We start from the raw sequence: 14,536 nt of genomic DNA, 5'->3' as shown, positions 1-14,536 counted from the left end.
AAACGTAGCCTTAAAGAGATTATTTATTCTGAATAAATTTTATCCAGAAATTTCAATTTATTGTTGAGATATTTTCTTGTGTCCTTGTTGGAGAAGACTTATAAAGTTTTGAAATGCCTTTCAATTGTAAAAAGTTGTACCAATTAGTTTTGGTTGGTTATATTCTTTTAGGATTTCTGTGTTTCAATGTAGGCTATGGTATTTTATTTTCTCCCAGTTCTAGTATAGAATTGAAATTGTAACTTAATTTCTTTTAAAAGCATCGCGCAACTATTGATTGAGCGGACATAGTGTTTTAAGATAATTACGGTACATTATTCTCTGAGATAAATTAAAATAATCAATACAATTATTACTGTATTATTATCATTACAATGAACGCTGAAAATTGTAGAAAAAGGATTACATCTAAGAATAAACATGTTCTTAGTAAAATTGTTTTTCTAATTACTAATCAGCCCGAATTTTCCTGTTTGTTGTAACCTTATCATACAATGTAGACACGGTTACATGCTTCCAGTAATGGCTACTGGAATCATGATTTATCTACTACTGGAATATTCTGTGCAAGCTATGATTCAAAAAAACCCCAAGGTAAATATAAGTATTTGGCAAAGAAATTCAATAGAAATAAAATTTAAAATCGCCCAAGTATAGGGGCTTTAATTTGAGATTTCTAAGGAGAATATTGAGTGAATCTTGGTTTAAAAATGCGTTAATTCAAATTGAAACCGCAAAAAATATGACTATCTATGATATCTTGATAATCGACTCGACTCTAAAAAATGCCGGATAAACTGCACAATCTTTTAAGATATTTTTGAACATTTTATCCGTCATCATGAGGTATCCCAGAAGAACGTAAAAAGTATAACATTTTCAAAGTTCAACGATTTTCATTCAAAATCCTATCTCAGGAAATCACTTGAAATAATAGATTCCTTAGATCATTGAAAAAATGTATGAGTTTTTAGAACTTGAAACTGTCAAGAAGCTTTCAAATTAATTTAATTTATTACAGTAATCTAGAATCATAATGGAGCTTTCATTCCTCTCCACACAATCTACTCGTGTGTGTGTGTGTGTGTGTTTCATTCCTCTTACCACTGAGGAAAGAACAAAGGCTATTCCTTTTTTCTGTAGTATTACTATAAAAGTCGCTTTCCATTCACAGTGATTTTGTTCCGTTGATTCACCAATAGATGACTTTTGCTGTAGGCCTATTTTCAATATGTGTATTATTAAAACACAAATTGATAGTTATATCTATGTGTAAATGCACTCTTTGGTCCTTCATTGGAAAAAGCTGTATTTTTGCCTACCGTCAGTTATTCCCGTTTTTCAAAACTTGTTGAACAGGTATCTGGAGCTTTGATTGTTGCTGATATCAAGGATTATGGATTAAGTGAATTCTAGGTAACAAATCAAAAACAGCTCATGTTCTGCATAAATATTTCATTATTTCAGATAACAAAAAATATATGAAACATCATAATTTACCATAGAAATTTAAGATATTTACAATTTGTAATTTCACTATTATATCTACAATTTACAAAGTTTTACATGAAAAAGTGATGAACAGAAATGTAAGAATCACTGGTAACATACCTAGATGGTAGAATCATGCAATATACTTATTTTCATAATAATTCCTTTGGCTCAAATCAATGTTTAAATCAAGATATTTACATGAATGTTTAATATACAGATGGTGAAACCAGTGTTGGCGTTGTAGAAAAATATTGGTCACTAGAATTCCTGTTTTGTACTCAACTCAACAAAAGTAATCCTATTTTTATTCTTTACTCTTTGGTGTCTTCTACAAAATTCACAATGTTTTTTGAGTATTTATGATAAGAAAGACTGGGATTTCCGGTTGTGTTATCTATTATCTTTAAAAGGCTTACTCCTGAAATACTGAAATCACTCCTCAGCTCAAACTACTGAGCCTAAAAACTTGTAATTTTCCACATTTGTTAATGATACACAGAAACTCTAGTCCATGTACGTTAGATATTTACTCTTGAAGATAGAGAAAACTTATATATATCGCATTTATAATATTATTAGCTGGAGCTCATGGAGTTTACTGAACTAGTGAGCCAGAAATACCAATTATTTCTAGAGTTTAAAATTGATAGAAGTTCAACGATCTTTTTAAATAATCAATCGTTTCCCACAGCTAAAAACAAATTATTGGAATTTTGAAAAATATGAGGTATTATTACACAATCTTGAGTGTATTAGCATAATTGGTGGCGCTTCCTCCAAAAAAATTGAACTTGAATTCTAGTTTAATCCATCAGCTGACTCAATTGAAAAAATTTGACGACAATGACATTAGAAAAATGCGACCATACATTGAAAAACGAATAAAAACAAAATCATATGACGGGTTTGATAGTTGAAACAACATTGGAGAAAGCGATTCTTAAAGCCGTGTCCACACTGAACAAATGTTCGACAAACATGTTCGTTGAAAAATTTTGGGCAAATTTTATTATGTTTGGCAAACAATGTTTGCCCGTGGCCAGTGTGGACGCGTCACCAAACAAAATATCTTTATGTGAAGAGAACAGGTCATGTTTTACAGCTGTCAATACTGAAAATGTTTTGAGAACAGTAATTTTTTGTTTGACAAACAATGATTGTCCAAACTTTTTAAAATGTTTGTCCCTGAGCTACTCAACAAACATGTTTGCCGAACATGTATGTCGAACATTTGTTCAGTGTGGACATATTTTTCAATATGATTTCCTAGTCAGCAATTTTTGAAATCTACCTTTCCTAGTGTGATTGTCTTTTTGAAAAATGTTTTCATCAACCAACCAATTGATATTACTGTATTTAAAAAATACTGCTGGATCAGTCATAACACTAAACCATGGTATGCTATACTAGCGTATCCAAAACATAGGTCCCTTCCTCACTACTGCTATGCAGCGAACTAAGTCCGGTATCAGAATTCGAATCAAAGTCTCTGGAGTACTTTAGCCTAGTATGGTGCACATTTCTGGGATCGGACGCCTTCAGGAGACGCTCAGTCTCCTGATCACTGGCGTCCAGTTCTGACTGGAGAACCCTCAGGTACCTTCGCCTCGCCTCCAGCGCTGAATCAGCTTCCAGCAGGGAACAATTGTTGATCTCCAGCTGCCTGGCACCTCGCTCCAGTTGCTGCTGTTTCTGGTCCAACTCATTCTGTAGAGATTCCATTTCTCCACATCGTTTGAAGTTGACATACAACCTCACCAGGTTCTCCTCTTCTTTCTCCAGTTTCTTGTTGACCTTGAGCACCTTCTCCCAGAGCTCGATCCTCTTCTGGAGGTCCTGGATCTCAGCCTCGATGTCCTCCTCGATGGTTGGATCATCGTCTTCTTTGGCGGGGTCCTCTGTAGGGGTGCACGCGTTCTCCCCCGTTGGTGTCCCCTCTGTTACTACCCCACTGTCGTTCTCCTTCTCGTCTTCGTGGTGGTGTGTTTTTCGGGAGGTGGATGGTGTGGATGCGTCGCCTCCAAGGTAGGTTTGTAGGACATAGTCTGACCCCAAGACGCTCACCCTTGCTTTGTGGGTTTCATCTTCCAGCTGTTCAATCTGATCTTCCCGATCATGAAGTCGTTGAAGCTGACTTTGAATCGTTTCCCCTTGCACCAAAATCAGCTTCAGAAGACGCTCGATACTCTGGGTTTTAGAAAGTTGTGCCAGTCTTTTAGGGTGAACAGTTTGGGTGTCCTTTTTCTGGCGATGGTGATGATGATGGTGTTTTCTGCGTCGTGACACAGCGCTGGGACTCCCACGACCACTGTCATCATCCGACACCCTCCTGAGGGACAACTTCACCTCATCCCTGGCATCACCCCACGTGGTCCACAGCTTGAGGAGGCGTGTGTCTCCTCCGAGAGGCCTCTCCACCCTTCTCCACCTCTCCACTATCACGTAGCCGTCCTCCTGACGACCGAGGAGGGCTGTGATGACGTCATTGCACGTGGTCTTGCGGTCCACCCCTCGCACCCACAGCTGCTGGCCTGACACCCACACTGGTATCTCGCCCCCTGCACCCCCTGTAGCTGTTGTCATCCTATGTCAATCTGCAACATACAACATACATAAACATTTATTCATTTTTGTTCATTTATTCATACAATAAGTACATCATCAAAAATGACAGGGAAAGAAAAAAGGTAACCTTGTGCTATTCCTCTCACAAATTTAGATAAGGTTACACATAATTCTCTCAAATTCTACTAAAATTCTCTTATAACAGTAACCTATAACATTATTCAAAACCAAGAATTATTTTTTAATCTCCAATCTTTATTCAAACAAACACAGAAAATGTAATACAATGTAGACTATACAATACAATAAGCAATGACATGCTCAGAATCAAAAGGCTTCATGTGTGCTGAGGAGAATGAAGAGAGGAGAAATACCTAGTCAACTGTATGGCTTCCAATGTGTCCTCTTCAATCCTTACATTTTTACACTCAACCTACCTCCATCTCTCATGTAATAGGCAGGTAGAGCATGGAAAGTGAGAAGTGAAGAGGAGTGAAGAAGAGAAAAATATATTCCCATGTCCTGTTGAATTTATTCATTTATTTTACAATGCAAATGACACTAATGTATTAACATTGGTAGATAAAATAAAAAGGTAGTCCTTGTCCTATTTTTCTTCCAAATTTATAGGTGACAAAGTCCAAGATAAGGTCAGAATTTCACGAGTACAATTTTTATAAAATTTTAGTCCAAAATAAACATGAAAACTATAAATTTTGAATTCAGATGGCTTGATATCATTAATCGATTAATGATATTGATGAATCAATCATTTGTTTTCTTTCATGAAAATATACATGAGAGACATGAGAATTCAATAATTATTAGAAATTCTACAGAGCTTATGATTTTGCTATTATTATTCGAAACAAAGTCAAATTAGCCTACTGTCTATGCTACAATAAACAACAAATCTGTTATCCATTTGTCTCGCGTTACAAGAAAAATGGAAAACATACAAATCACATGATAAATAATTTGATCTCCTATTGAGCAAAATAATGAGGTGAAATAGAATGTAATCAGTATGGAATGGGAGAGATCTCTTATTATAATGTTAGTCCCTTAGTAAGAGCTTGAAACCTGATAAATTTGTTCAACATAGTCATAAAAATCAGTGAAGAATCTGCTACTAACACAACATTCCCTAACAAAGTCATAAAGAGTCATAAGAGTTTTTCCCTAACAAGACATAATAATAGTCCTATGATAAATATTTCGTACGTTTATCCCTGGGTATTCCTGTTTATCCTGAGTTGTAAGTTTATCCCTTGCATTTCCTATTCTTGAACTGGGATTTGTTGAACGTTGAACTCCACCAACATCACATCAGTGAAGAATCAGCTACTAGCTTACAAAGGAGCGCATTCCGCAATTCCGCTATAGGTGAACTTCTATCGTTCTTTTTGTTTTCCGGCGTTGTTTTTCTCTCTTTTGCGCAGTCTCGCATTCGTTTTCGTGCGTTATCGTCTGTTGGTGCCAGCAGCCGTTAAAAGGAAGTGTGGAGGAGTCGCGATGCGTGATAAAAGAACGGAATTGTAATTTACGAAGCAAGTGCAAGAGAGAGGGAGAACGGAAAGAGAGTGTGAGAGAGGAGAGAACGGGTTGCTGATGTGAGTCTGTTTGGTTACTGAATGAAAACTGTCTTGTAATAATCAACTACACTGCAGTGACTGACTGGCAAAGTTCAAGGCCCCGTAGTCTCATATTACCGCGTATTATTTTCTAAATTATTCAAGTCAACTCTCATGAACAATTTAACATGATACAGGGGGTTTCCTAAGAAAAATGTTCAAGTCGCATGATACAGAATCAACTCTTATGAAAATCAACTCACCATGATAGATGGATAGATAGATAGATAGCCTGCCTTTATTTAACCTGGAGGGCAAAGTTAGGGCGCAGCCGGATAGAATAGGGCATAGAAAACTTGAGCTGTACATTCCACCATGTTATGGTGTAGAAATAACTTATACCTTAGGGTACGTATAGTTATTTAGTATAGTAGGGTACGTACTATCCATACAACCCTGTAGTCAAAAATATAAATCTGAATACCCTTTTTATGTTTAATATAAATATTTTAATACCCTTTTTACCCACTACATGTTTCGGCTATTAATGCAATTTTCATATCATCTTGAAAATGGCATTAGTAGCCGAAACATGTCGTGACAAAATAATTTAAAAAGAGTACTCGGATTTATATTTTCATTTATATTCAAAAGTAGCCCTAAAGAAAAAAGACAACCCTGTAGTTATGCATACTACTTCTATAGTTATAGAAAGGTACTAAGAAAATAAGTTATACATTTCAAAAGATAGTTTTATTCTATGGATAAGGCTACAAAAGTTATCTAAGGAAAGTATTGAACTCGATAGATACTACAGAGCATTATTGTGAATTTGTTGATTAATGTAATTTTTTCATGGAAGAATCTCGTAGTGAATCCCTTATTAATAATTACGTAACGCATTCAGCAATTGCAGATATGCCACCCACCAATACAATGAAAGGATTGTGTTTTATCATCGAGAAGTCATAGACAAAGAAATAATTTTGGCAATATAATACAGGTAGTCTCATCTAATTTTAAATTATTCCAATTTTCTGTTTGTGTCGACCAATGAAAATACAGGTACACAGGTAATCTCATCTAATTTTTGATTATTCAAATTTTCTGTTGGTATCGACCAGTTCATGAATATGAGTCTGTATTCGAATGTGAAAAAATTGAAGAATACAGAGGAATCTTACACAAGTCAAATGAACGAAAAAAATTTCATTAAGCTATTCGTAGAATATTATCTTTAAAACCTAAAGAAGCAGTAGCAAACAATAAGATGAATTATCATAATGTTCAGAAATTTCACTAGAAAAGACAGATAGACACTAATTATTCTCAAGAGAATCTAATTGCTACTAAGATTGATGTCTCGGGAGAGAAAAATGTTGTAACCAAACAAAGAACAATTAAAGATAGAGGACACTGACTAACTGGTGTCCCAACCTTTTGAATCCGTGAGAGTAAATGCCGATCGGAGCAATATGGAATGTGTACATAGGATTGCATCACAGAAATAGACAATTTTTATCCTGAGAAATTTATGTGATTTTTTCCCAAGATTCACTCGAAGAAAGTGAGTGCAGATGGGGGAAAAGACTGAGTGGTAATATTTTCCAATACTTGAAAAAATATGCCTTCTATGGTAGATGCACAAAAATTTCCATCACAATATTGCTTGGAAGAATTTGGAACACTTTCGAAACTTGATGCTATAGCTTCTTCACCTTCTTCTTCTTCTTCTTCTCTTCTTCTCTTCTTCTTCTTCTTCTTCCTCTTCTTCCTCTTCTTCTTCTTTCTCTCTTCTTCTTCTTCTCTTCTTCTTCTTCTTCTTCTTCTTCTTCCTCTTCTTCTTCTTCTCTTCTTCTTCTTCTTCCTCTTCTTCTTCTTCTTCTTCTTCTTCTCTTCTTCTTCTTCTCTTCTTCTTCTTCTTCTTCTTCTCTTCTTCTTCTTCTTCTTCTTCCTCTTCTTCTTCTTCTTCTTCTTCTTCTTCTTCTTCGTCTTCTTCTTCTCTTCTTCTTCTTCTTCTTCTTCTTCTTCTTCTCTTCTTCTCCTCTTCTTCCTCTTCTCTTCTTCTTCTTCTTCTCTTCTTCTCTTCTTCTTCTTCTTCTCTTCTTCTTCTTCTTCTTCTTCTTCCTCCTTCTCCTCCTTCTCTCCTTCTACTCCTTCTCCTCCTTCTCCTCCTTCTCCTCCTTCTCCTCCTTCTCCTCCTTCTCCGCCTTCTCCTCCTTCTCTTCCTCTCCTCCTTCTCCTCCTTCTCCTCCTCTCCTCTCTCCTCTCCTCCTCCTCCTCCTCCTCCTCCTCCTCCTTCTCCTCCATCTTCTCTTGCTGTCCTGTCTCTCCTTCTTCTCTTGCCTAAGTACAGACAAATTAACATACTCTCAACACTTATTGTCTTTATTCTTTAGGGCTACTTTTAATATAAATAAAAATATAAATCTGAGTACCCTTTTTTAAAATATTTGTCACGACATGTTTCGCTAATGCCATTTTCAAGTCAACACTTAACAACAATTTTATCTCAACACTAAATTTACAATTTGGTGCAAATAATTATCATATATTAACTAAACAATTGATATGATAATAGAAAGAATACAATAAAAAAATAATACATAATACAATGTAAAGGAAAATAAATGAATAATAGTCAATCCTTGTATAACAACGAGTAACTTTGTAAATCTAAACGCCTAATCCTGATTTTGACTATAATTATTATAGGGTGCCATAAAGGGTTTTCCATACACCCATGAATTCAAATCAAATAATCTTCTAATGTAATAAAACATTTATGTTGAGAAAATCGTCGTTATTCATTAAAAAAATACAAGTTTTAGAACCTAACTATCACAATCAAACACTACACCTACTACACACTACAATTTACAAATAATTTAAGCTCATTACATTGAGCTTTTACGTTCAAGTTATACGTGTACAGTGTACATTGAAGAATAAATGCGTTACATTCAAATATGCCTACATTCAAAAAACATTCTACATTCGTTGTACACATTGTATTTGTTGTTAACATTTCACACAAACAACGTAAATTCAATAAATGCATACATTTAAAATAAATGCGTTAAAACGAGAATATAATAATTATCCTTGTATCGGGCTTTTCATTTTACACAGTATTGCAGACTGTTTTGTATCATGAAGTAAGGAAATATTTATATAGTCCAGGCAATGAATGCTCAAAAAAGGGTATAGAGGGAAATGTTTGGAAGACAATTTTTGACCCTGCAGTTCGGGGTAGTAAGTAGGTAAACATATCAAAAGTTCCCATCCCTACTCCCTGTTTTTGGTTTTCGCTTATAACTCGAAAACTTGTATCTTAGGCGGGATGCACACCGAAGAAACGCGTTTCGTAAAAAAAGGTTTCAGGAAACGTGAAACGAAAGTTGCTCTCAATCGACTGATAAGATTAAGCAGGGAACGTTTCTTTTGTATGCATGCGCGAGTGAAACGGATTGCATGAAACAAGTTTCATGAAAGAGGGCTTCACGAAATGCGTTTCTCCGGTGTGCATCCCGCCTAAGGACTTGACTGTCATATAACAAATTAAAGCTTACATAATTTCCTACAATATTTATCTTTCAACGTTTTCTATATCTTCTCTAGTTTTCGAGATATCCGCCTTTGAAGGCGTGACAGTTTTGAAAAAACACGTTTGCCACCAATTTTTTCTATTCTTGCTCTTATAACTTTTTACAAATCTATGTGAAAAATCCATGTTGATTATGAGCTCATAGAGCATTGAATTCTCTTCAATTTTATGTATAATTTCAAAATTTCACGAATTTCCCTACACCTTTTGCAGCAGTTTTAGTGTTGAGTGTGAAATTTTAAGAGAAGTGCACTCCAACAGGGCTTATGCCTAGTTGTGCTCATATTTATTTCGCTTCATGTTTTTGTCATCTAAAGCAAAAAATATAATTTTCATTATTTTTTTGTATATTTAGATACAATGTTTTGTAATAAAATTATGTTGTGCGGAATAAATTATTTTTTGAATTGAAAAAAAAATAATTGAATTGAAATCTCCATTTTTGCAACAAGAGACCAATTTACAAAGGAATTTGGAGGGAATGTTTTAAACAAAATTTTTGACTTTGCAGCTTTGTTGAGACTAGTTAGGAGAAGAACTTATGAGAAGTCCCCATTCCTAATTCATGTGCTAAGGGGATGAGGTGGTTCAAAAGTTGCATATTTCAGCGTTTTGCTTCCACGCTCATATCTTGAGAACAATGCGTTCAGCAGACATAACTAACTATTCAAAAATTAAGCTTGATAAATTTTTTACACTTTTTGTCCAGTGGAATTTTGTGATATAACCTTTCCTTGACTGGACTAATATTAAATTATAATTTAAAATCATCTATAATTTCTAGTAAGTATTATTTCTATTATCTCTGGTTGTATGTATGCGTAGACAAAGTATTGGCCAAATATTCTAGTGGCTACTTGCCCCAGGCTTTGTCCATGTAATACTGATCTTATACATAGTGTACGGTACACTGATGTTGAAATTCACACCATACAGCCAAACATTATAGACTGTACCATTAAATTCTATACTCTTTGCATACAGCGCACAAGGGTGTAAACAACCTTCGTTCAAAAAGCCAATATACTGCGCGCTAAAATCGAATCATTACTGCTAATCAATGTGCCTTCCCACGACCACTTCATGAATCTTCGCGGTGGGTCCCTTACCTCATAAATGGCCGTTACTAAAGTGAGGGCGTTTAAAAAATCAACGACAAATAAAGCAACAACAACAACAACAACAACAACTAGCAACATAATTACGACACGTGGTTACACAACAACACGTCAAAAGAATAAGAAGTGTACGCGCTAAACATAAATAGGCTAATTGTTTCTTGTAGAGATTACCGGAACCTATTAGCAAGACGGGTCTTATGCATACAAATGGCCCACCGGTCCCAACATTATATGTTAATCGGTGCTAGCTTACAACATTTGAGAGACTTGTGTATACAGGTATATATGATGTATACAGATCGCAACGAAAGTAAGTCTACGAGTCAGAATTGAAATTTCTCCAACTAACACGATAAAGTCAATATCTTTGTTCTACAACTTTTATTTCAATTAATGTGTGAAAACCTATGTTGTAAGATTCTCTACTTATGTTGTGAATATTGTTTTTTTTCTCGAATCCAATCAGAAAAGTTATAGAAATTATGTTTCTATGTATTCCTTTTTCAAAGATTGACTAGTTTGTTTTATTTTATGCCAATTAGTGTGTTGGGATTTTAGGTCAATTTCATTATGATACACTTCAACAGAAACCATAGTGGGCATAATGTGTTGAGTTGAAAGTAGCACGTATTCACAATAACGTCATACTTTATACAATATAACGTATTTTATCAGTTGAATTATGTTGTAAAATTTTTTCGAGTAGAATAGAAAATCAAGTTTTTTCAAGTCTGTCGAGATTTATTATTCTTTAGGGGTATTGGTTATTTTTGTGTACACATGAATTTGAAGTTAACTTATATCCAGACTATCAAAGTGACCAGAAAGTGACTATCAAAGAGTACAGGAATAGGAGACATTTTGCACGATTGTCTATTTTTTCTATTCTGAAAATTGTATTATTTATTTATTCATTTACAATACAAATGACACTGATGTAATAACATTGGTAGATAAGATAATAAGGCAGTTCTTGTGCTATTCTTTCACCAAATTTAGATAACACACAGTCCAAAATAAGGTTAGACTTTCACGTGTACAATTCATATACATAAATAAAATACAAAATAAACATGGAAACTATAAATTTTGAATTTATATGGCTCAAATTAATGAATTAATAATTAGAAATATTTCAGTCGATTAATGAAATATTTGGTTGCTTTATTAATAGAGGTCAGTAATCTCAACATATTATAGCTCACAGTTATATTTGTTCGAAATATGGAATCTCCAAGGCCCGGTTGCACAACAGCCGGTTGAATTTTAACCGGGATTAATTTCACGAGAGCCAATAAGAGAAGGCGTTTTTGAAAAGACGGCTTCTCTGTTTGGTTCTCGTGGAATTTCACGGTGAAAATTTAACCAGCTGTTGTGCAACTGGCACTTACTGTTACAATGAAGATAGGTTAATGTAGCATCTCATGAGAAACGTGAGCATACGAATAATTATTATTATAATGAAATTGAAAAATAGGTCAAATTAGGCATATTACTGTAGCTACAACATTGTAAGATATTAAAATCCTTTCCCGAGGATCAGATACTAATAATAGAAATAGTAATATCATTTAGTACAAGTTCCTGAACGTGCAATTAGGTGACGTTGAAGGGGGATGACAAAAATTCAGTTTTTAGAAGGAGCAAATATTGGAAAATTTTAATAACTTATAATTCCCACTGATAAAACATGAATAGGCCTATTACTACGCAACTATGATTCCAGTATACAAGACAGTCTTCATGCTCAATAAATTGCTGACCATGTTCTTATTTTTTCAAGTGAAATGTGAAGAAAAAATAACATCAATCTTATTCAACCGTATGACCCACTTCTGATGCAGGAAAATTCGGACAACTGTCAATCGATCCACCGTAACGAATCGATCAATCGATTAACCAACCTAGGTAGAATCGAGACTAACGATATCGATCGAAAATCAACTTACTTGTCATGGAAAAACTACTGGAAGATACAACACTAAAAAATAAATACATGTATACTATATTGTTTACCGTAGTTGTAGTTACTGTTAGCGCTGGTATTTACTATGGTGAGACTCACTTCAAACTGGCAGCATTCAACATTCAAAGCTGCTGGAAAATACAGCACTAAATAAATACAAGATATTTACTTTAAACTGTCAGGATTTCTTATACAAGTGCTCCCATTCAGATAATGCTGATATTTTGGAGCGAATCTCACTATACCGATTTATTCAAGAAGATTAGACGTGATTGTTTTAGCGTTTTATTTGATTATAGCATGAAGTAAAGATACTGTTCAATTGAAAGATGCCTATTTATTTGTCTCTGATTATAGTCACTATAGTGAGGTTCACGTTATAATGACAGTGGAGAAAGATAGCGGAACAACGTTGCCGATCCTCGGTCTTGTCAATGCCTTCTATAGATGGTAGCTGATACAGGTTTAATGATGTAATATCAACTGTTCATTCTCGATTAAAATAATCAATTATATTTTAATAATGAAGATGAAATATTTTGTTGATTAATTATTAATTCTACATTGTTAAAATAAGATCTGGCAACAGATCAAAGCGAGAAAGAGATAACGCTATCCGCTTTGTTGAATGATAGAAATACCATTGCTAATCAAACACTGCCATTATAACGTGGTCCTCTATAGAAAACTCTGAATAAATACGAAACTAAACAAATAGGATGGATCGAATCATTTGTGATACTACTTTGCTGGCTCTAGTTGTTAAGTTGAGAATTAATTGATTTTATGTTGTTTGTCTAGTTCTAGCGTGATAATCGATTTATATCGTCGAATGGCCATTTTGAACGATCTCGTAAATGTGCCAGATCACAGAGAACGTTCAACGATAAAGTGATTACAACTTTACGATTCATCTGCCATGACTGGGTCAGAAATTAGGGGACTAATGCCACTACCTCCATAAACAAAGCCATAGTGCATGACAGGTGGTTGATGGTAACGTCAGCACAGGTAGGGCTCCTACATCAATAAATACACTAGCTGATATAGATATGCTGAAATCAACAAATTTTTATTGGTGTAGGAGCCCTACCTGTGCTGACGTCACACGAATGCACTACGGTTTTACGGAGGTTGTGCTAATGTCCGGTTTTTCAGTCGTTCCATATAAACTGTTTATTCATTCAATAACTTTATTGCATCGATATACATGAGAAATGCGTTTCTAGAACGCTCCATAAACTTATTGAATCCATAAATCTCTCGATAAACTATAAGTTAGTGTCTGTTTTAGCATTGAGGAAGTCATACTTAATATTTTATCTGTGGTTTTAGTAAACATAAGTCAGTAGTGAGAAATGAAATGAGCTTAGCTTGTTGGCACAGTTCAAACATGTAAATCCAATCCAACCTAACTTATTGACATGTGAATGGTATCAAGGTAAAGAGATGAACAGTCAATTAACTAAAAAGTATTGAAATAACGTATTAAATACCGTGAGCTTTGTTTTAAAATAGCTACAATACTGGGACTTGATCGCATGCTTTTCCAAACGTAGGAATTTTCCAATTTGGAATTTGATGACTATTGATGAGAATAGTTTGTTTGAGAAGAATTGACTGTAAGGCCCCGCACACACACATCGATTTTTGTTCGTACAGTATTTTGCCGTCCTTATAAATTCTATTAGATTGAACAGATGATTCCAAACAGATGATGTTTGCCAAGTTCCGTTTAATCTGATAGAATTCATAAGGATGGCAAAATATCGTATGAACAAAAATCGATATGTGTGTTCGGTGGCTTAATGACTGTAATGTATTCAATATGCGAATATTCCCAATTTCAGTTATAATAATCTGAAATATTTCTTCTATGTTTGGTTTTGAAACATCTAAATTTGAAAATCTACTTTTTGTTAAAATATTCAAGGACTGAAAACTATGTGAAGTGAACAACTACCAGACAACCTATTTCGGACTGTGCGTAAGCTTATCTAAATTTGGGAGAGGAATAGCACAAGGTTACCTTATTTTTTCTTCTCCCTATTATTTCGATGATGTACTTATTGTATGAATGGATGACTGAAAGTAGTTGAAGTAATCGAAGGTGCAGGAAAACTTGAATACAGAATTTCGGGTTGATGAGACAATAATTTTTTTCTACATTTTTGAAAAATCGTAAACGTGAAGCAGGTTGCAGACCCTA

The 14,536-nt window shown here is 34.6% G+C and overlaps 1 protein-coding gene across 1 annotated transcript in view; it reads right to left on the bottom strand.

The window, feature by feature from the left end:
* Window positions 1-2,839: 2,839 nt before the first annotated feature.
* Window positions 2,840-14,536, bottom strand: part of LOC111051591 (ras association domain-containing protein 10-like) — a 120,995-nt gene continuing 109,298 nt past the window's right edge. Inside the window, exon 4 of the mRNA XM_039439217.1 lies at window positions 2,840-4,088. Coding sequence (XP_039295151.1) covers window positions 2,896-4,077 — 1,182 coding nt within the window. The 5' untranslated portion in view covers window positions 4,078-4,088 and the 3' untranslated portion in view covers window positions 2,840-2,895. The remainder of the gene's footprint in view (window positions 4,089-14,536) is intronic.

Source organism: Nilaparvata lugens, chromosome 12 (genome assembly GCF_014356525.2).
Source record: "Nilaparvata lugens isolate BPH chromosome 12, ASM1435652v1, whole genome shotgun sequence".
In the NCBI taxonomy this organism is placed as follows: Eukaryota; Metazoa; Arthropoda; class Insecta; order Hemiptera; family Delphacidae; genus Nilaparvata; species Nilaparvata lugens.
Note: the sequence above shows the minus strand (reverse complement) of the source record. Positions and strands in the feature narration are given on the sequence as shown.